Genomic DNA, 26000 nt, shown 5'->3' with positions numbered 1-26000 from the left:
ATATACCTTCAGCCCTGTGCACTAATTCTATACATAATATTACATACCTAATGATGGAAACTACATTTACTTTTAATAATAAGATGAATGAAACAGTAGATAGCGTATCTATATTCAACCATCCTATTCTAATCTGTACCTAATGCCAAAGGAAATAGGGATCAACTGTACTCTACAGTTCGTTCTAAAGCCATAATATAATACCAGCAAAACTAAGTGACAAAGCTCATGAGGAAGGTCCAAGCCTATGACAAACCAGCGATCTCACACAGCTTGACCTGATGGTTCTCCTTTCCTGACCACCGGACAGCATATCTATCTAATTAGGGCCAGAATATTTATGCATGTTTCCGAACAAGCTGCTCCAGGGCTGGGGGGCTAGCACCCACAAGCTGATCCACCTGTTGGCCACCCTGAAAAACCATGAAAGTTGGCAAGGACCTGATTCCAACCTCAGTCGCAATGTCGTCCTGTTCATCCGTATTGACTTTGACAAACTTGATCGAACTGAACGCTTGGTCGGAGGCCAGTTTTTCAAACACCGGGCTTATGAACCGGCAAGGACCACACCATGGAGCCCAAAAGTCGATTATAACAACTTGGCCCGAGTTGATAAGAGTTTGGAACTCGGAGTGGCTAAGCACAGGGAACGGTCAGTTATATTCCAAGGGAGACTGGGGACAATACTTCTATATGTCATACCTTTGGAGTGAAGCAACAACAGACATGATGAGATATTGAGGAGGATCTGATGCTAGGAGGAGGATAGTGTGAGAGAACGGTAGTTATAATTTGGGCGGGGTTTTAAAAAAAAAGAGAGAAAAAAAAAGGGCAGTGTTGGGAAGGGGATGGATTGTTTATATACCGATCTCAAGTCGATCTTGCACCCCACCTCGCTTGGATCGTCACATTTGCCGATACGTTGAGGGAATGGCTGTGTATAAAGCTGAAAAAGCACAGTTGCCGAATCATCAGGGCTCTGAACTTGCCGCTAATGCATCTGGATACCCACTATCTGCCCCTCCTTCAGCCGTGCAGATCTTTTGTACAGACCTCCCCCCATTCAGAAAACAAAGCATGTTAGGATGCTCCTTGGGCAGGTCCAGATATTCCAGCATTTGTGTGTGAGTTTGGCCTTTGAACTTCGAGATCTTTGGAGACAGGGATATTCACCGTTGGGTGACTTCTACTAAGAAGCCCTATTGTATTCTCGGCAGTCTCCCACAAGCACATCTTCAAACAAAGCAGTATTAGTACAGAGTTGAAAGTCTACACATTCTTCTAGCAAAACTCCTCAAAGAAACCAGAAAACCACAATCACCGCTTCACAAACCCACTCTCCGTCTCTAACCAAGTTCCAAAATCCTTCATATCAGGATGAACTTCCTTCAAAGCCCTCACATCGGCCCCATACCCCTCGTCATAAAACCATCGAAACATATACCCCATATCCTTCATCATGGCCATGAACAACGAACACACTGGCCGAAAAGCCATAGGCAGTGACTCGCCTCTGCTCCGCTGGAAAACCCGCTCCATCTCGTCAAAGCTCAGCTCGTCCCCCGCCAGCGATATACCGCGCCCCTTATACCGGTCCGGGTTCAGGAAGGCATCGGCGCCGAAATGCCCGATGTCGCTGGTCGCCACCATCTGAAGCTTCTTCCCCTTCAGCGCCATCTTGAAGCAGGTCGCGAAGACCTTTCCGAAGAAATCGGGCGTAAGGTTCTCGTAGAAGGCGGTTGGCCGTAGGATCGTCCACTCCATGGAGGTGTTCTTGCTGCGGTCGACGAGGTGGTGCTCGATGTTGTGCTTTTTGATGAAGTGGGGGATTTTGGTGGGATTGGTGTAGGAGTGCTCTTCGCCGCCGCGGTCGACGGAGCTGTAGACGAAGAACTTGACGTTTTGTTTGAGGGCTTCGTCGATGAGGGATTTGCCTTGGATTTCTTCGGCGTTGTTTCCGATTGCTGCCTTTAGAGCGGTTAGTGAGGTGGGCGGGTGCTTTGGGGGGAGCCACTACTCACTTGGACGCTGTAGACGCCCCAGATGGGGAAGGAGGTTAGGCGCTGGGCATTTTGGAAGATCGTGGCTGGGTTGTCTAGGTCGCCTTCGACGAGCTTGATGCTGGGAGAGAGGCTACGGAGCTTCTGAGCGGCGGTGGAGGTGGGATTTCGCGTGACGGCGAGGATCTCAAAGGGGGCGTTACGGGAGATGAGGCTTTTGATGAGAGAACCTCCTTGTTTACCGGTTGCACCGGTGATTAAGACGGCTGTCATTGTACGGAAAGCGGGATAGAAGTAAAAAGAATGATATCTGTCTTCGTTCTAGGTATCTCCGGAAGCAAATATACAAGATTTCGAGGATACAGGGTTAGGGTAGTTGAGGTCGTCTTTACTCAGCCATCGGGCTCTCCTAAGCCCGCGCTGAGCAACCAAGAATAATTAGGGCTCAGAGTTAGTCCAATTCGGAGCCTTAAAATTTACTTCTACGTATTAATGCAAGCAGTTGGTGGGTCTATGGTTCGTCGCCACCAGGAATGTCTGACTAAAGCCGTCGCTCTCGGGCTTTATTTCAACCCCGGATTATCAACTAGGGCCCGTGATAGTGTATTGAGGATCTCCATCCTGACAACGTTTGCCTCTCCCTTTGGCCAATTTACTGCATCACCAGTCATGGCTAACGCCGTGCAGCCCGATAAGGGCCTTCTGTCAACCCCACGTAGCTGCCATCGTTGCAACCAGAAAAAAGTCCGATGTAGCAAGACCCAGCCGTGTGACAGCTGCCTGAAGTCCAACTCGGATTGTGTATTCCCAGGCCCCAGCCGTGCCCCTCGGCGTAAAAAACGGCCCCTCAAGGCCGAGCTTATCTCGCGCTTAAAGGGTCTAGAGCAGGAGCTCCGAGAAATGACACAGGAACGCGGAGATCCTGATTCTGCTGCTAGTTCCGCTGCTACGTCTCAGGATGCCCCTGTCCTGTCGAACACCCCTTTGGCTGCAAACAATGCCCGTCACGTAGAACATGAGCATGGCAAGTTGATTGTGGAAGGAGACTCCACTCGGTATGTTACGCATGAGGTACTGATTAGTCTTGGTAACCAGGTATGTATTACTTTGAATTATTTCCTGGGCTGCGGATACCTTGCTAATGAGTCCTTGTGTGATAGATCGAAGAGCTCAAAGACCTGGTGGATTCGCCTGAGAATGATGTTGATGAAGACGAGTGTGGAGAGTATTCGCAGAATGGTAATCAATTCCTCTTCGGCTACTCGTCCATTGCATCTTCGCTGTCGGCCTTTCATCCCAGCGTGAAGGACAGTCAGATACTATGGAATATTTTCAAGGAGAATGTCGCACCTGTCGTCATGATTTTCCATAAACCAACTTTACACAGACTTCTCTACAAGACAGCTACGAACACCAGTTACATTGGCCGAGCCTCGGAGGCGGTGGTCTTCGCCGTCTACTTCGCCGCCAGCACCAGTATGAGTCCCGAACAGTGCGCTGAGGAGCTAGGTCAGGATCACTCCACACTTCTCCAGCGATACCGATTCGCAACACAGCAAGCGCTGGCGCGAGCAGGCTTTCTCCAAACACGAAACCAGTCCGTGCTCCAAGCAGCCGTGCTCTTCCTCACCTGTCTACGCTCTCCCGGAGACGCTGAATTTGTCTGGACCATGACCGCGGCGGTTTATCGGCTCGCACAGGGACTAGGATTGCATCGCGACGGAACCCACTTTGACCTCACCCCCTTCGAGATTGAACTGCGTCGCCGACTGTGGTGGTCGATCTATCTGCTAGATAGTCAATCGTCCGAGCTTCATGCCATCGGCACATTAATCACCGAGTCTAGCTACGACACCAGACTACCCTTGAACATCAACGACGCAGATATATCTCCGGAGTCAACTACACCGCCCGACGAACGCATCGAATTCACAGAAATGACCTTCTGCCTGATCCGCTGTGAAATGACCGTCCTCTACCGCCGCTCGTTTCTCAATTCCAACCCCATGCCCAGCACCAGCGAAGGCCATACATCACACCTCCTAGACGAGCGTCTCCGTCAGCTCGAACAAATTCGCACTCAGTTACAAGATCGATACCTCCAGTACTGCGATATCTCCATTCCTACGCAATGGGTCACAGCGACAGTGATCCGACTTGCTGTCGCGCGATCATGGCTAATTGCGCATCTCTCGCAGGGGACGATGACGGTCCGGATGCCGCTGATCGAGATCTCGCCAGAGGATCCGAAGCGAGATCAGCTCTTCCTGACCGCCATCGAAGTGGTGGAATTCGCCTACCTGCTGGAGACGGACCCGCGGACCACACGGTGGGCCTGGCTCTTCGAACGGTATCCGCAGTGGCACGCGGTGGTGTTTGTGTTGACAGAGCTCTGTGGTCGGGGACAGTCCGTGGAAACGGAGCGGGCGTGGGCAGTGCTCCAGAAGGCGGTTGAGAGGTGGTCTGGACGAGAATTCCAGAAGGGTGGGATTACGTTGAAAACGGTTTATCATTTCATTGAGAAAGCCGCAGCAGCGCATGGTCGGCTGGGAACGGACTGGGTCAGAGAGTTGCTGAGGCGTTGACATCCAGACTGCTTGTCGAAATGAATCAATAACGATTAGTCACTGCGACTGAGTGGTTAAGGCCAGACTCAGACTATACCTGCAGAACTCCGATTCATTCGTGTACGCAGGCCGCTAACGTGTCTGGTACTGTTTCGATATGATATCGGCCCGTCAATCGTGCAACACCCGAACACTTGGTCCTTGTCACCTCTCGCAGCCTTGAACCGGGCTGGAAAGGCATCGCCTGACCGGTCAGTCAGTCCTATTCCTCATCCCTGAGGCCTTCCTGATGGGAGAGGTTTCCAAGCTATATGACAAAAAGCGGTCCCAGGCATTGGAAAAGGGGCAGGAATCAGTCCATCGGTATCAGCTCTACTATCTAGTCAATAATAGAATCCCTCTACTCCGCCTATGTATTCTTACCTAGTGGCAGGCCATCTACCCTGTGTAGTCTCCTCCGTTATGATATTACTCTATTTATCTAGTCTAGTACAAGAAATATCAAACATATAAAATCCCCGAGGGAACTGGGAGATCACGCGGAACCGAGGCACCGAGGGATTCGGAGTTTTGTCAGAGTAGACAAAAGACCTTCATAGTATCATTAGAATGCCTCATAATTGGTGAAACAATGAAATTATAGTAAGCTCTTTCATCCATATCAGTATAGACAGTCTATCGAGAGGTGAAATATAAGGGTCGAAATAACATGGTTCACCACCACCACATTGTTTCGGAAGATCGCCATCGGGATAATTTGCAATCTGCGGGGTTCGGGGGTTACTCATCGCCTACCCATGCCAATACGAGAATATCCCCAATTGACCTTCGGAACAACCCCGGGACTAGGATCCAAAGACATGGAAAAGACACTCTCTCCTACGAAGAAACAGCGAGGCGGTACAAGGAAGGCTTGCAACGAGTGCAAACAGCAGAAAGTAAGCGAACCTCCTTGCAAAACATCCCACCTCGGCCCAGCACTCAACATAGACATATACATCTGGAACGTCTACTCTGCCCTTCCATTCCCTCGCCATTTGACTGAACTCTGCTGGATTTTATACACGGTAGCTTCGGTGTGATATCGTCCAAACCCCCGCGGACACCTGCTCGCGTTGTAAAGGTCTCCAGATTGAATGCAAGGTGGAACCTTCTTTCACGCGTGTCTCAAAAAGAAGGTATCTCGTAAATCAACGTGTCATCCGCTGTAGATGCTAACCTAATAGGCGAAATGCTGAAATGGAGCGCGAGATTGCAGGGCTCCGTCGACGGCTTGCCACTAATACCGATCATGATGGCCATGCCGTCAAAGGTAACGTCGGTGGTGATGTGTCCCAGCCTGCAGGCAGCGCAATCTGGAACCCAACAGCTACCACACTGAATCAAGGGGAGATTGTGTCTACTAGTCTCAAACCACAGGTCTTAGCTACTCCCTTAGCTATGTATGGCAATAGATCTGACTTGTTTCAGGAGGATAATATGTGGAGATTGGAAGATGTCTCTCTATCCATGCTAAGAGTGACACGACTATTTGAGCAGTAGGTTGATGTGTCTTTCTTTTTTGGATGAGATATTCAATTCCTAATGATCTGCCAGGTTTTTCAAATACTATCATCCATTTCTTCCACTTTTAGACCCTCAAAAACCACCCGAGCATTATCTCTGCCGATGTCCCTTACAAGCATGGACGATCATTTGCGTCGCTAGCCGACGAGCTCCAGCAGAGCCAGGCCTCCTCGGCGCACTCACTGGTCCGTTCAGCAGACTTCTATGGTCGACTATCACCAGCGTGCCACAGGATTACGCCATTGTAAAGGCCCTCTGCCTTCTGTGCACCTGGCCCCTTCCCACAACTAGCCAGAGAAAGGATGCTACCTTTATGCTGTGCGGGCTGATGATGCAGATTTCCATGCAGTTGGGGTTGCATCGCCCCGTTCAAGCAGAAGAGTTTACCACATTTCGAATAGGTCACAAGGAAGCTGTGAAGGATAGGCTACAGACATGGGTCGTCTGTAATATTGTAGCTCAAAAGTGAGAATCCCCTCCACCGTGGAAGGACTAGAAGCTCATCAGAGTCAACAGCATTGCCACCGGATACGGACAACCCCCAGGGACGATATATGACTGGGCGCTTGAGCCAGCGTCACTCCAGGATGCCGGCTATTATCCTCCAGAAGATCTGCGAACTCGTCTCCAGATTGAAAGGTTCTGTGATCGAATTACCAGGTCTCTATATAACAGCAGGCCAGACGCGGCAGAGTTTATCGGACCCGAGAGGCTCTTGATAGTCCAGCTTTTGGAGAATGAACTTAGGGATATGGAACTTAGCTTTGGCAGGGATATCTCTCGTACGATGCCTCTCATTTTCCTCTCTTTAGCTCTCGACAAACTGACTCGGACAGACATTAATAAGATCCATATCCGAGCCGCAGAGCTCCATTTACGATACTTCATATTCTTAGGTTCAAACCCAAGACCTAACGACATTACGAAGCTTTTTATCGCAACCACCTCATTTCTCAGCCAGGTACTGGACCTCGAAACATCCCCAGGCCAACTTATCAGCTACGCAACAAACTATATCCTGCAGATGATCATCTCGGCAGCATTCGGTCTAATGAAACTACTCAAAAGTACCTTCCGACACCACATCGACTTCGAATACGGGAAGCTGTTATTCAACGGCGCAATATCCGCCCTGAGAAGGATCAGCGTCATGGACCACGATCGCCCCGTTCGACTTGCGGACGTACTTGCACAGATGTGGAATGCAGGCGATCCCGAGCAATCCGCCGAAGAAGATAGCTTACAACTCAAAGTACGCTGTCGGATGAGTATGAGCCACGTCTACGACACTGTCTGGCGCTGGCGACACCGCTTCCGGCCCAGAAAGGACCCTTCGGATGCTCAAGGCATGTTCCTCCAGCGTCTAGTGCGTCTTACTTTGTGTTCTCCGGCTAACCTGGGTATAGTAGCTACTACCGCTGATCCGACTGGATCTGCGACCATGATCCCCGATCAATTCGATGGATCTATAGACAATTCTGCGCTGATCTGTCCGCCTGATTTTGGCCCAGGCGGTGCCTTCTTCAACGAGACCGGATTCGCGGAAATCTTCGATTCCCTTAACTGGGTGTTTGACGAGCTTCCTGATCCTTTTACCGCTCCCCAATTAATGTAAGATTGCTGAGTCTAACGATCTTCCTTCTTTCTAGTGCGCCTCAGCGCCAAGGCCATATCCTTTTTTTTCCTCCTATAATGTGTAAGGGTTCAAAGTTATGCTGTGGCGGACAAAGAGTCAAAGACCTGCAACTTTGCATATAGTACTATCTGTTTATAGTATCGTTCGTCCCTAGCTCCTTAGTTCATCTGGAAATATGTGTTTTTGTTGCCTGAGGCACCAGTGACATATTTAGCCCAGTCAACAACCATGAATCTTATACAAAAGAGAAATACACGAGATCCTTTCATTTAAGCTCTGTTCCAGACTGGGTAAGTAAAAGGTTTCAGGTCTAATTATAAAACGGCAATACAGGCGAGGGCTCAATTTACCTTGGGGAAGCTACTAACCATATCTCTTGGCTTCGGTTCGATTGCCCAAATTTACTCGGGTTCGCTTAATGTACGATTCTTTCTCCTCGGAGTATTTGCTCTCGGCTGGTTTGCCTTGGGTGTACTACCTTTCGTAGATCAGGTAGAATAGGGCTCTAGCGTGGGGGCGTCTGGTATCTGACCTTTGCATGGTTTCGATTAGTTAATTTATCTATCTGTCTGGATAAATCTTATCTTGTAAAAAGATGCTCCTGTCGAAGGATAACGCGGTTAAGGCGGATGTCTCCGAGTTGACATGTAATCATTGATAAGCTAAAAAAGCAATTCTGACCGACTGACTCCGCGCTGACTGTATCATAGTCATCCTGGATCTTATTTGCGATCAGTTGGTTTACATGGATTTCTGATGGAGTCGATGCGTCGATTCACTCGAATGCCGTCATATTGAAGCCGCAAATGATGGAGACAAACAGCTACCTCGGTGTGATGTCACAGTTCAGTAATTAAAAATAATTAAATCTGATCATTGGAGTCGCTCCAGAGTCCACGATAAAAATAAGCACAATGACCTCATGGTCTGAAAAAGAAAAGAAAACAAGTCTATCATGCAAAAACAAGTCCGACCGCGATGTTGGGTACTCCATAGCAAAAATACAACCTTTCCCGCTTTTTGGAACAAAACACTTTCTCCAAAAAACAACACGCTTCTTCAGAACAAAAATAATCGTCTTAATGCAGCCCGATGGGTCGTCACAAACCACTTCGAGAGAGAATGGAAGCAAGCAAAAGCCCGAGTCACCGCCCAGAATCAAGCAAACCGGTCTATATCGAATCCAAAAACAGCCCCGTACATCATGCCCAGATTAGATAAATAAGATCAGAAACAAACAAGCACCACACTCCGCGGCGGTATTTAGGTGAGGGTGTAGCCACCGTCAACGCGGATATCGGCCCCAGTCATGTACTTGGAGGCGTCACTGAGAAGGAAGGTAACGGGACCCATCAGGTCCTCGGGAGTCCCCATCTTGCCGGTGGGGATGAGGGAGATCCACTTGTCCCGCAATTCGGGGTTCTCATCCAAAATCTTGCGGGTCCTGCAGCAAAACATGGTTAGTCACGGTTTGAACACTTTGGGGACGGAACGTCACATACAGAGCAGTAAGCATGTATCCAGGGCTGATGCAGTTCACACGGATGTCGTGACCGGCCCATTCCACAGCGAAGGACGCGGCAAGTTGACGAACAGCGGCCTTGGCGGCGTTGTATGGAGCCTGAGGCTGGGGCACGTTGACGATAGCACCGGACATGCTACCAATCATGACAATGCTGCCCGGGACCTTGCGCTCCATGAGATGCTTGGCAACACCGGTCGCAAAGAGGTATGTTCCATCGACGTTAACCCCCCAAAGTTTTTGCAGACGGTCGTGAGGATAGGAGATGGCATCGAAGTTTTCGGTGAAACCGGCGGAGGTGACCAGGTTGTCGATCTTACCGTGCTTGGAGATAATATCGGAAAGAGCATCGTTCACGGAGTTAGGGTCGGAAACATCAGCGTAGTGGGCGGTGACAGTCGGCATTCTAGATTCATAGCAATTAGCATTTGGAATTACAATTTAATGTGATCAATCAGTTAGACTCACTGCTCCAAACCGGGGTTCTCCTTCCTGAACTGTTCAACCAACTTCTGAGCTTGCTCCTCAGCTTCCGCCTCTGTAGAAATCATTTAGTAAAACTATTGCAAGCCAATTGGTCCACCACAGCTTAGAACATACTGTTAAGATCAACAATTGCAAGGTCCGAGCCTGATGCAACGATCGCCTGAGCCATGACCAACCCGAGACCACGGGCACCTCCGGTCACCAGGGTGACCTTGTTCTCGAGGGAAAATTGAGCCAGGGTACGCTTGAAGTGCATTCCTCCGCGGCCTTGAACAATAGGACTGCGAGGCATATTCTCATCATCGGGGTATTCGATCTGCAAACTCTCATCGACACGAGCGAAACGACCCTCTGTGTCCAATACACCATCCGGGGCTTTGTTGGTGGCGGCCAAGATGGGATCCTTTGCTGCCTTCGACTTCTCATCGTTGGCACGGGGAGCCGTCGACGACAGCCCTCGGAAGAAGGTATTCGCCACCGCTGGCCGTGATGCTGCTGTTACCGCAGCAGGGCGTGTGTTAATGCTGAGAGCCTTGACGGCTTGACGAGCGGCTGGTGACTTAAACATTGTGTAGAGTAACAGAGGTAGCTAAGAATATAGCTATGTACTCAAGGGAGAGGAGGAATTCGAGGAGATCGGTTTGGGAAGGAAGAGTATGAACCAAGGGATGGATAGACAGAAGAAAAGATGAAGGTCCACCAGGTCGATGGGAAGGAGTATATGTAGTCTCCCCTAAAACCAGAAGGAAAAAAAAACAATGGTGGGAGAAAAATCTGATGGGTTGCTCGCCTGTTTTACGGTAAAGGGGAAATCCGAGAAGTATCAATCAAGGATTGGAGCAATGCGTATAGGTGTCCACAAGCGGCGAAGGATTGGGACGTACAATTAAATTAGAAAATTCTAAAACATTGATAATCGAAATGGAAAAATCAAAATAATAAAAAATCAAAAAAGAAAAGAGAAGAAAACCTTGACTGGACAAAGGAGCTGGGGAATGTGAGGAACAGAGCAATTGCGGTGACCGACCGCCCCAAGGGACCAGCAAGTTGGACCATCATGACTGGAGGCGTGGCCAAATTGACTGGTTCTCAGGATGGAATGGCTGGGGAAAGTATCCACCATCCCCAGGCACTGGGGAAAATTCCACGTACTTTTTGGACGACCCTTTCATATTTCATGGCCAGCATCAAGTGACATCAGGTGGTGGTGGCCAGGCCTCAACCGCCCTGCAGCGATCTGACCAGGATCGCCTTAGGGAGTGGATCGGCGGCGCTCTTCTTTGCCTCCCGCCGGCTTCCGCGTGACTCCAACACGCCTCCAGAAGTTTCACCGGCTTCTCGACGATCCCAATGCCGGTATCCCGCTCCTAACCTTCCAGGGATTCGATACTATTGATTCCCCATGTCTTTTATTGTCGGTTTTATTTCCCATCAATTCTTTCCCCTTTGATTTGATGCCAAGTTTTCTCGATTTTTACTTAATTACTCCGTATTAACTTCTATTCCTATCGATAGTCAATTCAGAGAAACGACAGCATCCGAACGAAGCACAATGGCCTCCTCCCCTGCCGACTCTTAACGCTCATACCACAATCGCAACCCAACTCGACCGGTGGAGCAAGCTATGTATCCGAGCATGCAATAAAAGAATGCAACACTGCAATAACCCTGAGCTCAGAAATTCAATTTCATTCCATCTGATCTATATCAAAGCCAAGCGACGGACAACCGTTCGTCAGCAACACAGCCAAACTCAATCAACAAGGACGCCAGGTCGCATGCACAGCAACCATTGGCTAAGTCAATCTCAGCCCGTTCTTAAAATACAAAAGATAAAGTCAAAGAAGAAATCTCTTATCATCACGCGCCAACGCCATCATTAAACTTGCCGTCCATGTCACCCCCCTGCACAACATGCATGCAACAGTCCAGACTCCAGACTGCACGTACTTTGTCATCAACATATCAGATTGCTTGTTCAAATTCAAATCTTGTTGTTAAACTATTCAAGGAGATCTTCATAGCCACTTCATCCTCCCCACGATTCACATTTGCCACCGTAGATATCTACCCAACGACTACTAACACAGCCCTCCTGCGCAGTATTTACCTACTTTTCATAGTACGTAAAACTCCGGTCCGGGCAATGTTAGCGTCGTTCCTGAACCACTAATTCCTGGCCCCACTTGGTTAATTTCTCGAACCTTGACAACCACAACTTCCTTTGACCGCACTTCCTGTGCCCTAATCTCTGGATATGGAGAGAGTGGGGCGTCACTATGGGGTTACTATCCTCTATATACCCTGGTAACAGCAGGTTACTAGCAGTACTGCCGGTTCGGTATAGTGTATGCCTGGTGCTTGGCACCACTGTGTGTGCCTACATATTACCCCTGCTGCACCGCGCCATCTAGTTGCTTTCTTGTACTGCTTTCTTTCCCATCAGCCACTATCATGGATACAATCAACAAGAATGATTCTTGGATCCTAATCCCTGGTTAACAAGAAGCACGCTCAGAATACCCAACCTACAGATATTTAAGCAGCTAGAAATTGCAGATAGTTCAAGAATTCGAAGCTCTCAATCATCTATAAACTGGCCATAGCGACATGCGTGACGTCGATACAACCACAAGATGCTGCACGTCACGTAAAATCAAGCCCGACATGACATGTGCCACTTGAGAAGTATTTAGAGTTTCACATACCTTTTCAGTTATACGTTTGAAGTTACAGCATCGAAGGGATCTTGCCGGCTTTTGTGATCCAGAGAATTGTAGCAACTTCTGATCTGCGAGCTTACCTGGTTGCCTCAGGCTGGGGTCGTAGGCTTCGAACGGTGGATAAGATAAATAATCCTCGACTTAATGATTCAGAGAACGAGACATTCTACTGCTGAAAATATCAAGCAACACTGTAATTGAACCCTTCATGAAGAGCCCAAGTTTGCCGGCTAATGGGCTAGCACCGGACATAACCCTGCTTGAATATTCTCGGTAAGTGAGTGCAGGTCCCTGACAAGTCATTCCACGCCTGGCGGAAGGAAGAGATCATCTAGGTCTGCTCAGTGGACCTGATATGCAAGGAATACAGAAGTTACAGGTTGATTTTGTTCGAGATGCTGTAGGAACTCTATACCATCTTGTCAGCTTTCCACGCATGCTCTATGAGGCCCGGGTCACATACCATCTGCTGAAGCACAAGGCCACCGCACATCTCGGGAACTCACCTGCCTTGCTCATTTCCCGACTCTTTGCCCTTGCTGTTCAGTCAACCTCGGCTTTTATAAACATACTCCTCATGTTTCTCGTCATAGGCTTGTCCTTCGCATATGTATTCGATATAGCCAACTAAGTTACCGATATCTTGGAGGATACACTGAACGAGCCCTCACGCCCAATCCCTGCGGGTCTAATAAGCTATCGGTATGGTCAAAGACGATGGAGATTCGCTTGGCTTTGGTTCCCAACATGTGCGTATCTAATTGGAGGCCGAAAGACATATTTCTCGGGAGGCTCATCGACTCCGTTCTAGAACGTTTCATACCCGAGGCTCGCTTCACCACCTTCCCACATACTTTCTTGTTCATCTTCTACCTTACGACCATTCATGTGCAGGAATTCCATAACATCGTGAGAGATCAACATATCGGTCGCCGAACTATACCACTGATACTCTCCTCAGATCAACATATCCTGCTGCGGAAAGCAACAGCCATGGTAATTTTGGTGGAGTCAGAAGGATTTATCCTTTAGGTTTCACATCTACTCGACAGCCCACTTTCATCGCCTTCGAACATCCATATCCCTGCTTCATCTCTTCTTTGCGACTTGTGTGGCATTTGTGCTTTCCAGGAAGCCTGGCCAGAATGTGTTCGCGTATCGTTATTAGTATTTTGCGACTGTATATACTTTGCTGATGGTATGCGCCCTTTAGATTTTAGACACCGGGTGCACCGTTTATTCTGTCAGAGCACAACCCTCCTCGGACTCAGGATACTCTTCTAGATGAAGCTCTTTTATTCCTTTCTCCTAAGCTCATGATGTCTATATGCAACAGCGAACCGAACTCATATGGTGGGCTTGGAGACCTAAGGCAGAGTTACTTTGTCTTCCTGGCGAGTGGTGGGGTTCTGGTTCTGCACTTCTATGGATGGAAGCCGGAGCTAAGTTCCTTAGGTTCAACTCTATCAAAATGTGAGTACCCACAGATGGTTGTCGTTGTTGCTTTGCCCCACTGTGAGATTGCGGGTCTGACAGAGCTATTTTTTGTTTTTATTTTTTTGTTTGTTCTTGCCCATCGCCTGGTTTCTTCATTGTTCCGTTCTCATGGTGTTCCTATGGAACCTACTCATCTAACCTTTTCGGCTGTACGACACACAGAACACTAAGTAGATCTATTGATTCATTTAGACTACCGAAGGAAGTCATGTGCCGTTGTCCACATGACTGCGCCTTAATTCTAATTGTACTGCGCCATTGCAATAACATCGCTCGCCGAAAACTCTGCCACTACCGCGGGAGGGAGAAATTGGAGCTGTCTCCATAGGGATGTGTTTTAACATTTCCTTGAATATCCACCGGTATCCATTGGGGAAGGACGGCCGGTCTGCGTACCAAACCAGAATACCGACGGCCTTAACTTTCTTCTCCTCTTGAGTGCAATGTCGCCCTGGCCATGCCTTCCTTTTACCTTTCTGTTCATACACGACTGTACATCTGCCGGGAGGTTTGCCGACCTGTCCCTAGTTCTCATCACCCTCTTCGGCAAATTCGACCAGAGGTGTGCCGCTCTTACATTGGTCCTGCAAGGTACACGTTAGCCAATTCGTCCGCATTGATTGGGGTATGTGGAGATTTTCGAAGCCCGGCGGAAAGGTCGTGGAAGCTGGACAGCCGGTCCGTGCATGAAATCCACGGCAGTGCCCGGTCGTTTCAGCCAAACCCCAGACCCTGGTCGCCGAGTCGGCCAAAAATCAATAAGATCAAAAGGAGGCGAGAAACGGGAAGGCGTGCCCACACCGGGCCGAATCCATCGTCTCGATACAAATAGTCAAACCAATAGCTCCAAACATTGAGAAATAGCCGGGCAAGGGTAGTGTTCGTGCAGGGGAACGGTCCGCGTGACTTACTCCTTGTTTATGGACCACTCTTGAAATGGTTCCCTTTTGCGGGCTGCGGATGACCGTTTCCATTTTCATACTCTCAATAACAACCAGTGGCTGGTCTTTTTCCACCACATCGCCCGCCTGGACTTCCACACGTAACACTTTGCACGGCATTGGGGCCAAAACGCTGTTGGTTACGTCCTTCATTCCCAGTGCCTTGTCCATCCACTTGGCCCGTGGTATCGTCAAACGATATTGTGTTCCTCTCTGAAAGGCAATGACAGAGTCATCATCACGAATTACGGTGGTGTCCAATCGGGTGTGAGGGAAGAAAGAGGTAACAACATGCGACCCAGGGTTCTTGTGACTGACTACCTGCTCAAAGGTGCGCCCGCCCACTTCTACATTGAATGTATTGTCATTCGTTTGTTGAACACGGATATCAAACTTGGCGCCATCCTTGGCTCCAGGCGTCAGATCCTCAAATGTTATCTGGCGTGATTGATAGCTCGGGCTGAATCCGACAGCGGAGCCTTCGAAATTGGCCTGCTTCCGAGCGACCGGGGCAGAGTCGTGGTGCAGACAAGCCAATGCGGCTTGTGCGAGCACCTCCGGTTCGATAGCCTCGCGAGTGAACAGTTCTTCGCGATGCTTTTCAATGTATCCGGTTTCCACCTCTCCGGCAACAAAATCAGGGCTTTTGCAGACCGTCTTCAGAAATTCGATGTTGGTAATTGGCCCCGCAACTTCGTACTCTTCTAATGCAGACGCAAGCTTGCGGAGGGCCTCCTCTCGTGTACTGCCTCTCACGATCAATTTAGCAATCATTGGATCGTAATGAGCTGAAACTTCATCGCCGGCGACGAAGCCTGCGTCTATTCTGATGTCTTCGGAGGGGGTGGGGGTGCGAACGTGAAGCAGTGTGCCGGAATCAGGTATGAACCCCTGATCGGGATTCTCTGCATAGATTCTCGCCTCAATGGCATGCCCACGGCTTGCCATATAAGCTTCTACTTCCTCCTGGGTCAATGGAAGCTTAGCGCCTTCGGCCACCTTGAGTTGCCAGTAGACCAGGTCTTGGCCAGTGACCATCTCGGTCACAGGATGTTCAACCTGAAGTCTGGTGTTCATCTCCATGAAGAAGAACTCCCCGCTATCGTTATCAAAGATAAATTCAACGGTGCCGGCACCTTCATAGCCTACGGCCTCAGCAGCCGCCCGTGCCTTTGCCCAAAGATCTTTCCTCGTAGCATCAGGCAAGTGAGGAGCGGGTGACTCCTCGAGAATCTTCTGATGCCGTCTTTGTATACTGCAATCTCTTTCTCCCAAAGCCACGCTATTGCCATGCTTGTCTGCGAACACTTGGACCTCAATGTGCCGTGGTGTGGTGATGTACTTCTCCACCAACACATGGTCGTCTCCGAAGGAGTTCATAGCTTCTGACTTTGCAGATTGCAGTTGAGCCTGGAACTCCGATTTGCTATGAGCTATACGCATTCCCTTTCCGCCGCCTCCTTTGATTGCCTTGATAAGCACAGGATATTTGATCTTATCCGCTTCGGCTTCAAGGAAGCTGGGATCCTGATTCTGGCCGTGATAACCAGGAACGCAAGGAACACCGGCCGCCGTCATGATTTTCTTAGACTGGCTTCAAAGGTTGTCAGTAAAGTTTATGGGAAATTTAAGTCAAGTAATTATCTTACCTCTTATCCCCCATGTCCTCGATAGCCTTCCATGGGGGTCCAATGAAGACCAGTCCGGCTTCTGTGCATTTTCGCGCAAACTCCGAGTTCTCGCTTAGCTAATTACAGGTTAGCACACTGATAAACATCGCCTCTTCAGGAATGCATACAAAACCATAGCCTGGGTGTATCCCTTGACAGCCCTCCCGCTTCGCAATCTCAATGATACGGTCTCCATCGAGATAAGCGGAAACGGATCCTAGATTGAAGGCGAATGGGGAGCTCAATGCATGCTGAGCCCGGCTATCGGGATCTGTGTATAACGTAGTTACGCGGATACCATGTTGAGCGGCGGTACGCCCGACTCGTCTAAGGTGAGGGTATAGTTAGTATGAAAACAGCGCGCAGCACCATTCCTAGACATACAAAGCAATTTCTCCTCTATTTGCGATGAGAATCGAATCTAATGAATTCTGTGATTTGGGGGTAGTCGAGGACACTGTAGATGCAGCTCTTCTTGCCCTGTGGGCGGCCGTCGGCCTCAGACGGGAAGCAGTGCGGAGAAGGGACGAGAGTGGCATTGTAAAGAAACGCTGCTGATTAGGATCACAGGATTGAATCAACACCACAGTATATAGGAGGGTAGCAGCATATTCTGCGTAAGAAGACAAAGCTTTGAAAGAGCAAACAGGGAGAGCTCTCAGGGAAAAATAAGAAGGCCGGCAGCTTAAGTTGCCTGGAAGTACTACTGTTCCCCCAGACGGCCCCTTGAGCCGACGCAAAGCGAAGCTGCGGGGAAAACGCCGGGCACGTGATGCTATCTGAGATCCACTTCTTCTGCAGCGCAGTTAATCTCTTTTTTCCTCGCCGGAAAGACGCGATCAGCGAACTCCTCCGACGTCACCGGGTCCATTGTCCTGGTGGCTTACAGCGTATCCATCTGATTCGGTCTTACGGTCGCTCTGGAATTTGTCCTACTTGGTCTCGACAAGCTGACTCATCTCTTTGTTTGCTGTTTCGCTCGGCTCACCTTTTGTGTCTCTGCTTTCCTTTCTAGTAATACCCATTAGACTTGGCAATTTTCCACCATTTCTGTTATCGCCCTTGTATACGCTTTGGAACCCTATATTTGACAGTCTTTCGCTTTACTATACCCAAGATGTCTGATGATGAAGAGTACTACGATGAATACGACGAAGATATCTTCTGGATTGAGGAACCGGAACCGGAGATCGCCGTCAGTCTCAACACAGCACCAAGGACACCATACAGTCGCGGACAAAGAGCTAACCCGTTGCCGTTGTAGGATGACCTCGCCGCAACCGCAGTCTATGACGCTCTCTTCTTTGAGGATCCCTCACTCGAGGTAGAAGACTACTTCAGCGACTGGGACGACCAATCCGACGATTACTACGACGAAGACCCAACCGCCGTACGGCTCCAGCGAGCAATGGGCCTCTGGCCAAACAACTACAACATCAAAGAAATCAACGACATTCTCGCCGCAAAAAAGGACCTTTCAGCCCACAACGGAACCATCCCCAAGAAGACCCTCCCCGAGACAAACGTGGCATCGTTCCAGGGCACGGTATGGAAGACGCTCCACGACGACAGTCCACCCCGTAAATTGTACGAGCCTGGCGACGGCGAAAAAGTGGCCCTCCTGAAGAATTGGCGCGAGGTGTTCCGGTCATCCCATCCTGCCATTGGGCGGGTGCGAATGCGGAAAGTCAGCTCCGACATGGCCCCGCCTCGGGCGCCAGTGGTCTCTAAGAGGGCGGATACCAGTTCTGATGATATGTCTACTGCGTCCTCGTTGGAGAGCCTTCGCGAGACTGATGTTGGGTCTGATGGTTGCTCGAAAACTACCACTCCGGCGGAGCCATCGCTCTCTCCGCCCTTGACGGTGCATTCGCATAGGGTGATCAAGTCGGCTTCTGATCTGCCAGTCAATTCTAAGATGCTTGAGCATGAGTTCCCTATCGAAGCGCCTGAGTCATACGATGATCCAATGGCAATGGAACCGGAGTCACCTGATCTGCAATCTGCAACAACGCAGGACCAGGAGTCTAGCCCAAAGAAACCTAATTCTGCAACCGCGCCATCTACCAGGACAAGGAAACGAAAGGCGTCCGATGCACTAGACCAACCGGATGTAGACAAAAATCAAACAACCACCAGATCTAAGAGAATTGCATCGAAGAAAGTGGGTGAAACCGCGGACCCTCCAGCGGCGTCGGGTCCTGTACGGAGGTCCACCAGGAACAAGGCCAAGCAATAGACGGAAGGGGCCATGAAGATATGAAATCGTTATTCTGTATCTAATTCAACACTCTGCCCATTGGCGGCTAAATATAACAAATGCCAGCTATATATGACATGATAGAAGGAATGCAATTAAAACAGGAACGTATACAACTATGCATACTCCTTATTGAATGCCCGTCCAATGACCATCCGTCTGATTTCGCTGGTCCCCGCACCGATCTCGTACAGCTTCGCATCGCGAAGCAACCGTCCTGCGGGGAGCTCATTGATATATCCATTGCCACCCATCAGCTGGATCGCATCAAGTGCACACTCCGTCGCCCGTTCCGCCGCATACAGGATAGCACCTGCACAGTCCTGGGTCCGGATGCTCACCTCAGACGAGGATGCGGAGTTATCAATGTGCCGTGCCGTGGCATACGTGTAGGCGCGCGATGCCTGAAGTTTTGTGTACATATCTGCCAGCTTACCTTGGATCAACTGGTTATGGGCGATGGGTGATCCGAATTGCTTGCGGACATGAGTATAGGGAAGAACGAGATCAAGGGCGGCTTGCATGATACTACATATCGTTCATCATCGTCAGTTCTGGTGTTCTTGGCTGTAAATATATGGTGTCTTAATAGTAAAACTTACCCCAGGGGGCCAGCGCTGAGAACCAGACGTTCCAGATCGAGACCTTCCATGAGAACCTTGACACCGCGGTTTACTTCGCCGAGGACGTTCTCCTTGGGGACAAACACATCTTCGAAGATAAGCTCTCCGGTGTTTGAGCCGCGCATTCCAAGCTTATCGAGCTTCCGCGCGCAGGAAAATCCGTCAAATGTCTTTTCGACAACGAATGCCGTGATTCCCTTGGAGCCCTTCTCGGGCTCCGTTTTGGCGTAGACAACAATGAAATCTGCGTCGGGGCCCTGAGAGAAGATTAAAGTTTAGCCTTTCTTACAAGCCTCTTGGGACACATGTCAACTCACGTTCGTAATCCACATCTTGGTCCCGTTCAGGACATAGCCACCATCGACCTCCTTAGCCGTAGTCTTCATGCTGACAACATCCGAGCCCGCGGAATGTTCCGACATCGCCAGAGCACCAATCTTGTCACCGGACAGGAGTCCCGGCAAGAACCGCTCCTTCTGTTCCGGCGATCCATTCAAAGAGAGCTGGTTGACGCAAAGCTGGGAATGCGCAGCGTATGACAGTGCAATACTTCCTATAGCACGCCACAATCAGAACACGAACAGAGGGCTCACATTTAGTAATGTGGTAACAGGAAGAATGCAATACCTGATGCACGACTAAGCTCTTCCATAACTATACAGTGCGCCTGGTAACCCATGGCGAGGCCGCCATAATCCTCATTTGCAGTGATGCCCAGGAATCTGACAATTGAATTAGAATCGCCTATAATGGGAAATTACCCGGCAGCTTGATTTTATACTTACCCAGCATCACCAAGTTTCTTCCACATCTCAGCCGGGAATTCATTCTGTGCGTCCGTCTTTGCGGCTACTTCCTCGGTAATCTCACGCCCTTGATTGAGCTTCTGGTCAGATTGCGGAACACAGAACATCCGTAGGAGAGCAACTGACTGGTAAATTCCTGCACACGTTCCCGGAGTTCTAGTAGCTCATCTTCCGTGGGCGGCACAAAGCCCTTGGGGTGTTTTGAAGCGAACGTCCGTGATGCGGGGATCTGTATGAGGGGTTTCCTGATTGACCCCAGGGACCTGGAGGTACTGCGGAAGAGGAATGGGAGACGAGATGCGGCAGCCATTGTGGAACAGGTATCTCTGCAGGGGAAATTCACACAGAGAAAGAAACAAGAGATCTGAAGGGAAGGGGAAGTGGAAGGGAAATGAGGCAAGCAAAGCCGAGAAAGAATGAAGTAAGTCGCAGAGTTATGCGCAAGTCCGCAAATGCGGAGGCCGATGCCAGCCGCGGCTAAACACGGAAATCGTCGCACTTAGTTTCTCCGCAACTTCAATCCGGGGTCACATTTGATCAGAATTCCTCCCCACGTCCATTGTCCATCCTCGTCTATTTTTCCTTCATCGGCCATTGTTCCCACTTGGCTGCCCTCATAAAGCCCCGGACAGGACCATGAGATAGCTGAGTCTGGTGTTTCGCGGTGCTACTTCGTCTTCTGCTCTCCCTAGATTCTCCCCGCAATGCGCGCACCGTCTCCGCTCCTGCGGAGCTTGAGCTCCAAAGCGTCGCTATCGCTGCCTTACTCGCGACGACTGCTCACGCCTCGCTTTCCAATTACAGTCTCCTCTAAAACATCTCTCAGGACAGTTGCAAGCTATACGCATCCGCATCATGCCTCGGCCATATCGGTTCTGCCCACCGCGGTGGACACGTCCTCGCCGGATTTCAAGGAGAATGCCGAGCAGATGAAGGAGCTCGTAGATCGGATGAGCAATCTACATAGCACCATCTCACAGGGTGGGCCACAAAAAGCAAAAGATAAGCACATTGCCAGAGGCAAAATGCTCCCTCGAGATCGGGTGACAGCCCTGATCGATCCTGGCACATCGTTCCTGGAGCTTTCCCCGCTGGCCGGCCATGAGGTGTACCCAGGCGAAGACGTTCCCGCCGGTGGCATTATTACTGGAATCGGAACCGTCGAAGGCGTAACATGTATGATCGTGGCCAATGACAGCACTGTCAAGGGAGGCACATATTACCCTATCACCGTGAAGAAGCATCTCCGAGCACAAGCAATCGCTCAAGAGAACAAACTCCCCTGCCTCTACCTCGTGGACTCCGGCGGCGCCAACCTCCCTCATCAAGCCGACGTATTCCCAGACAAGGAGCACTTCGGCCGCATCTTCTTCAACCAAGCCCGGATGAGCTCAATGGGTATCCCCCAGATCTCCGTGGTGATGGGCCCCTGCACAGCAGGAGGTGCCTACGTCCCAGCCATGAGCGACGAGACGATCATCGTCGAGAATCAAGGCACTATTTTCCTGGCAGGCCCTCCCCTCGTCAAAGCCGCCACAGGCGAAGAAGTCTCCGCCGAAGACCTAGGCGGCGGTCAACTGCACAGCACCATCTCCGGCGTAACAGACTATCTCGCCGTAGACGACGCCCACGCCCTCATTCTCGCCCGCAGATCCATCGCCAACCTCAACTACCCCAAAACCAGCGTGCCTCTCCAGCTCGACGATAGCACCATCAAAGAACCCCTCTACGACCCCAACGACCTAAACGGCATCGTCGGCACCAACCTCCGCCGCCAGATCCCCGTCCACGAAGTCATCGCCCGCATTGTCGACGGCAGCGAATTCGCCGAATTCAAGCGCGACTATGGCACCACCCTTGTCACGGGCTTCGCGCGCATCTACGGCCACCAGGTTGGCATCGTCGCCAACAACGGCATCCTCTTCTCCGAATCCTCGCTGAAGGGAGCCCACTTCATCGAACTCTGCGCCCAGCGCAACATCCCCCTCATCTTCCTCCAGAACATCTCCGGCTTCATGGTTGGCGCCGACGCCGAGAAGGGCGGCATCGCCAAAAACGGCGCCAAGCTAGTCACGGCAGTAGCCTGCGCCGATGTACCGAAGTTCACCGTTGTCTTTGGCTCCAGCGCCGGCGCAGGCAACTACGGCATGTGGTAAGTTACACACAACACACACACACCCCCCAGACAAGCCAAGAGAACCCAAGAAAAAGAAAACTAACATATTACGTGAAAAAAAAACAGCGGCCGTGCCTACTCCCCACGCCTAATGTTCATGTGGCCCAACGCCAAAATCGGAGTCATGGGCTCTGAGCAGCTCTCCTCGGTGATGGAAGCAGTCGGACGCACCGCAGACCCAGCCCTAAAGGCTCGCATCGACCACGAGTCGGAGGCGATTTTCTCCTCCGCCCGACTCTGGGACGACGGAGTCATCCCGCCTGCGCAGACGAGACGCGTCCTTGGATTGAGTTTGGCGGCGTCGTTGGGTGGAAGGGTCGATAAGGATGTGCAGACGCGGTTTGGTGTTTTCCGGATGTAGTTCACTTACTTAACCATATACTATCGATCTATTCTAGGTCTAGGCCTAGGGCTAGTATGTAATTGGATCTGGGGGCGCGCTTTTCTTTTCTTATTATATTTATATCTATGTCTTCACCTTTATATCGAGGTTTGTATGACGTATGGTGGGTTGGTATATTAGAAATGGACTCGTTTCTTTTTTTTTTCTTTCCTGATGCAGTTTCTGCTATGTTAGAGGGGTTGTATGTGCTATGTCAGGGTGAAGGATAGGAGGTCGGTCGTGAGGATAGTTAGTTATCTTAAGTTGCGTACTATTATGATAGTCCCTATAATTTACGGGGAGAAAGGAAGAGCGAATAAAAAGAAGGAAAAGCAATATTGCATTCTAATAATCTACCCTGCGTTAAACAGACTATCACTAGTTTCGAGAACGGGAAATTGATCAGGGGAGTGAAAAAGGGGCAAAGGGGGGAAAAGGGGGTAGAAATCGGAAGGAATAACGGGTCAGATAAGGCACAAAGAAAAGCAAATAGGGAAGGGAAAAAAAAAATCCAGTAGATAGAGAGAACGCAGGAGGGGGCTAGGAAGAAAAGAAAAAGGAGAATGTGGTTCTTTTCCTTAGTAGGGTTGCTTTTATCAACTCGCAACGAACAAACGGCGGCGTAGTCATAAAACGAACTGTTCTATACCAGTCAGGGGGGTGGTGAATGCCAATGCCGAGGGGGAACGAAACGTGCAACTTTTTTCTCATTCCTTAAAGTAGAATAACAGGTGAAGACGTATCAACAGGAAGTTAGACAGAAAAATTTGAATGGTTGTGAACCGACATATATCTATCATTGGATGGGCATATGATGATTGAAAACATTAGGGTGGGTGAAGATATGTAGTATGTATGTGCAGATAGGATCGGAGCCGGTGGCTCGAGAGATGCGTCGATAAGATGTGAGGTCACTGAGGTGGACTGGTTCAAATACGATGAGCGAGTCGTTGGTATTTCTGCATCTCCTTCATTTATAACATTCGTTAATTTATAGAATCACACAAGGTCCTTTACGTTTCGTCTTCTGTCGTCGTTCTCGCTTGCGATCGGGCCGGTTCGTATTTTCCCGCTTGGGTGGTTCGTCGCGACCCTTGGAGTTGCCTTGCAGGTCCTTCCGGATGATCTGTCGGCAGAGGTCAATGAAGACCTCGTTGACGTTGGCTCGTCGGCGAGCCGATGTCTCATAGTAGGGGGCGTTGCCCCAGCTCTGGGAGAGGGCGAAGGCGCGAGCACGGGGCACCGCGCGGTCCTCCTCCAGGTCGGATTTATTACCTACGATGACGATGGGGACTTTCTCGTCATCTTTGATGCGGATGATCTGTTCTCGTAGTTCGGACAGCTCGTTCAACGAGGACATGCTCGTAATGGAAAATACCAGGAGAAACCCTTGGCCCTGTTTCATGTAGAGCTCTCTGTGAATCAGGGTTAGCATGCGGGTCTGAAAGGGAGTGAGTGGTTATGTGTCACGCAGTAGTGGATCCCAGTGGACTGCAGAAGTGGGACGGAATGATGATTTACCTCATGGCAGCTAGGGCGGTGTTAGTGGAAAGAACATAGCCGTACCGTTGCAGGGAGACTTACTGAATTGTTCTGTTCCTGCAGTGTCAAGAATTTCCAAAATGCATTGTCGCCCCTGTGGCAGTCAGTAACACAAGACCTGTTTGGGAACACAATCCACTTACGTCTACCTCGATCTGTTTGCGATATGAATCTTCGATCGTCGGGTCATAGCTCTCAATCCACACATTTTGGACGAACTGAGCTGTACAGTGTAAGTGACAATTGTCCCTCAGGCGGAACGACCCATGAGTCAGGTCAATGGACGAGGCAGAGGGTATGTACCAGTCAGACAACTCTTTCCCACTCCACCTGTTGCGCACGAGATAGCAGATATCAGCGGTGGACCTCAACGATCTTCGGACGTAAGATGATGCCTACCAGCGCCGAGCACGACAATATGATATTCCCGTCTGTATCGAGCGAAACCATTAGCATCCGGCGCGCGCAAGAAGTTCAGGGCCAGGGACCCGATGCGGGAGGAACGTACTGCGGCCGCATTGAAATAGCAATTGCAGTTCCCGCTCAATCAACTCCGGTTATTTGATAAGATGTAGCGCCTCGAAATGATCGGGACGATGCGATGCTTGGTTCAATCGATCTCTTCCAACACAATCTCTGTTGTACCGTAGATCCTGAATCTCCACCAAAGAGTATGATGCGACGATGAAATTCACGCAAACCGGCCCAGATCAGAGGAGTAGATAAAAGATATACTTCGTTAATTTCGTGTCTCGTCAACGGTCGAAGATCTCGGTGGTGAATCGCGATTGCAAGCAATGGGATGGTCTGATACTGGGTCCCTTTGGGGGCGGGGGTGGGCTGGAAGAGCAAAGGCAGCGACAACGCGATGCGTTACATCGGTCTCAATGCCAATGCCAACCAATGTCGCGGGTGGTAGAGAGGGAGGGGGGGAGTTGGGGTAAATATGCAGGCCGTGGACTCGACAGTGCCACCGAACCTGAGGAAATCACTGGATTCGAGTGAAGGGTCAAAGGGGGTCGGAGACGAGCGCAGGAAAAACGGTTGATGTCAACAGAAATTCGGGTGGATTTCCGGAGACTAAAGACCGAACTAGAAGCTAAGTCAGCGGGTGTGGGGAGATTTTTTTTTTTTTTTTTTTTTTTTTTTTTTTTTTTTTTTTTATGAGGAATTGGCAAAGGGTGGAAAGGATCTGAGTCGGAGGGTTCATGTCAAAGAAAAAAAAAATTGAAATGAAATGAAATGCAATAAATGAGATACAAAAATTGTCATTCCCTTGTTATTTTTTTAATTTTGTTTTCTTTTTTTTTTTTTTTTTTTTTTTTTTTTTTTTTTTTTTTTTTTTTTTTTTTTTTTTTTTTTTTTTTTTTTTTTTTTTTTTTTTTTTTATTTTTTTTTTTTTTTTTTTTTTTTTTTTTTCATTCTGAGGTTTCATTTTATTCAATTGGGTCCCAATCACTGTATCCTTTGGTTCATTTTGGGAGACAACTTCAACATGTATAGTTCTTTACCTTTTTCTTTTTTTTTCCTGGTTATTTCTTTGATATTATTCCCTTTCCTAACGATTTCCTTTCTTTCCCCTTTTCACTTTTGTCAACATTCG

General features: G+C 49.6%; 11 protein-coding genes across 11 annotated transcripts; 5 read left to right on the top strand and 6 right to left on the bottom strand.

The window, feature by feature from the left end:
* Positions 1–205: 205 nt before the first annotated feature.
* BDV37DRAFT_161976 (thioredoxin-like protein) lies at positions 206–775 on the bottom strand. The gene is made up of 2 exons (XM_032079177.1): positions 703–775; positions 206–636 (listed from the first exon to the last, which is right to left on the bottom strand). Exons 1-2 carry the CDS (start codon positions 726–728, stop codon positions 339–341), a joined length of 324 nt encoding a protein of 107 aa, XP_031939540.1. The 5' UTR covers positions 729–775; the 3' UTR covers positions 206–338.
* Positions 776–1317: 542 nt separating this feature from the next.
* On the bottom strand, positions 1318–2273 carry BDV37DRAFT_284868 (nucleoside-diphosphate-sugar epimerase family protein; the record flags this gene model as incomplete). Its single annotated transcript, XM_032087596.1, has 2 exons — positions 1318–1968; positions 2022–2273. The coding sequence occupies 2 exons, from the start codon at positions 2271–2273 to the stop codon at positions 1318–1320; spliced, it is 903 nt and encodes a 300-aa protein (XP_031939539.1).
* Positions 2274–2669: 396 nt separating this feature from the next.
* BDV37DRAFT_284867 (Zn(II)2Cys6 transcription factor) lies at positions 2670–4585 on the top strand (the record flags this gene model as incomplete). The annotated part of the gene is made up of 2 exons (XM_032087595.1): positions 2670–3095; positions 3161–4585. The coding sequence occupies 2 exons, from the start codon at positions 2670–2672 to the stop codon at positions 4583–4585; spliced, it is 1851 nt and encodes a 616-aa protein (XP_031939538.1).
* A 779-nt stretch (positions 4586–5364) lies between these two features.
* Positions 5365–7748, top strand: BDV37DRAFT_272994 (uncharacterized protein; the record flags this gene model as incomplete). Its single annotated transcript, XM_032084986.1, has 8 exons — positions 5365–5505; positions 5639–5745; positions 5794–5986; positions 6038–6105; positions 6164–6598; positions 6650–6807; positions 7000–7479; positions 7540–7748. 8 exons carry the CDS (start codon positions 5365–5367, stop codon positions 7746–7748), a joined length of 1791 nt encoding a protein of 596 aa, XP_031939537.1.
* A 1261-nt stretch (positions 7749–9009) lies between these two features.
* Positions 9010–10534, bottom strand: BDV37DRAFT_161843 (putative D-arabinitol dehydrogenase ArbD). Its single transcript, XM_032079176.1, has 4 exons — positions 9892–10534; positions 9760–9829; positions 9272–9697; positions 9010–9213 (listed from the first exon to the last, which is right to left on the bottom strand). Exons 1-4 carry the CDS (start codon positions 10343–10345, stop codon positions 9033–9035), a joined length of 1131 nt encoding a protein of 376 aa, XP_031939536.1. The 5' UTR covers positions 10346–10534; the 3' UTR covers positions 9010–9032.
* A 3140-nt stretch (positions 10535–13674) lies between these two features.
* On the top strand, positions 13675–14304 carry BDV37DRAFT_161803 (uncharacterized protein). The gene has a single exon (XM_032079174.1). The coding sequence runs from the start codon at positions 13817–13819 to the stop codon at positions 14165–14167; it is 351 nt and encodes a 116-aa protein (XP_031939535.1). The 5' UTR covers positions 13675–13816; the 3' UTR covers positions 14168–14304.
* On the bottom strand, positions 14027–17263 carry BDV37DRAFT_161575 (acetyl/propionyl/methylcrotonyl-CoA carboxylase subunit alpha). Its single transcript, XM_032079172.1, has 5 exons — positions 16993–17263; positions 16737–16935; positions 16588–16685; positions 14909–16532; positions 14027–14581 (listed from the first exon to the last, which is right to left on the bottom strand). Exons 1-5 carry the CDS (start codon positions 17145–17147, stop codon positions 14522–14524), a joined length of 2136 nt encoding a protein of 711 aa, XP_031939534.1. The 5' UTR covers positions 17148–17263; the 3' UTR covers positions 14027–14521.
* On the top strand, positions 17122–19100 carry BDV37DRAFT_161806 (uncharacterized protein). Its single transcript, XM_032079175.1, has 2 exons — positions 17122–17803; positions 17873–19100. Exons 1-2 carry the CDS (start codon positions 17726–17728, stop codon positions 18845–18847), a joined length of 1053 nt encoding a protein of 350 aa, XP_031939533.1. The 5' UTR covers positions 17122–17725; the 3' UTR covers positions 18848–19100.
* BDV37DRAFT_161554 (isovaleryl-CoA dehydrogenase) lies at positions 18916–20804 on the bottom strand. The gene is made up of 6 exons (XM_032079171.1): positions 20424–20804; positions 20277–20364; positions 20119–20213; positions 19809–20044; positions 19471–19748; positions 18916–19396 (listed from the first exon to the last, which is right to left on the bottom strand). The coding sequence occupies exons 1-6, from the start codon at positions 20605–20607 to the stop codon at positions 18985–18987; spliced, it is 1293 nt and encodes a 430-aa protein (XP_031939532.1). The 5' UTR covers positions 20608–20804; the 3' UTR covers positions 18916–18984.
* BDV37DRAFT_161720 (putative 3-methylcrotonyl-CoA carboxylase, beta subunit (MccB)) lies at positions 20805–22947 on the top strand. The gene is made up of 2 exons (XM_032079173.1): positions 20805–22449; positions 22540–22947. The coding sequence occupies exons 1-2, from the start codon at positions 21002–21004 to the stop codon at positions 22832–22834; spliced, it is 1743 nt and encodes a 580-aa protein (XP_031939531.1). The 5' UTR covers positions 20805–21001; the 3' UTR covers positions 22835–22947.
* Positions 22948–23241: 294 nt separating this feature from the next.
* BDV37DRAFT_252707 (putative RAS small monomeric GTPase (Rsr1)) lies at positions 23242–25515 on the bottom strand. Its single transcript, XM_032082474.1, has 7 exons — positions 24906–25515; positions 24797–24828; positions 24701–24727; positions 24541–24620; positions 24440–24491; positions 24377–24386; positions 23242–24270 (listed from the first exon to the last, which is right to left on the bottom strand). Exons 1-7 carry the CDS (start codon positions 24914–24916, stop codon positions 23847–23849), a joined length of 636 nt encoding a protein of 211 aa, XP_031939530.1. The 5' UTR covers positions 24917–25515; the 3' UTR covers positions 23242–23846.
* Between the last annotated feature and the right edge of the window lie 485 nt (positions 25516–26000).

The sequence above is a fragment of the Aspergillus pseudonomiae genome (assembly GCF_009193645.1).
Source record: "Aspergillus pseudonomiae strain CBS 119388 unplaced genomic scaffold BDV37scaffold_53, whole genome shotgun sequence".
NCBI classification, from domain to species: Eukaryota; Fungi; Ascomycota; class Eurotiomycetes; order Eurotiales; family Aspergillaceae; genus Aspergillus; species Aspergillus pseudonomiae.
This window is presented reverse-complemented; position numbering and strand designations above follow the sequence as displayed.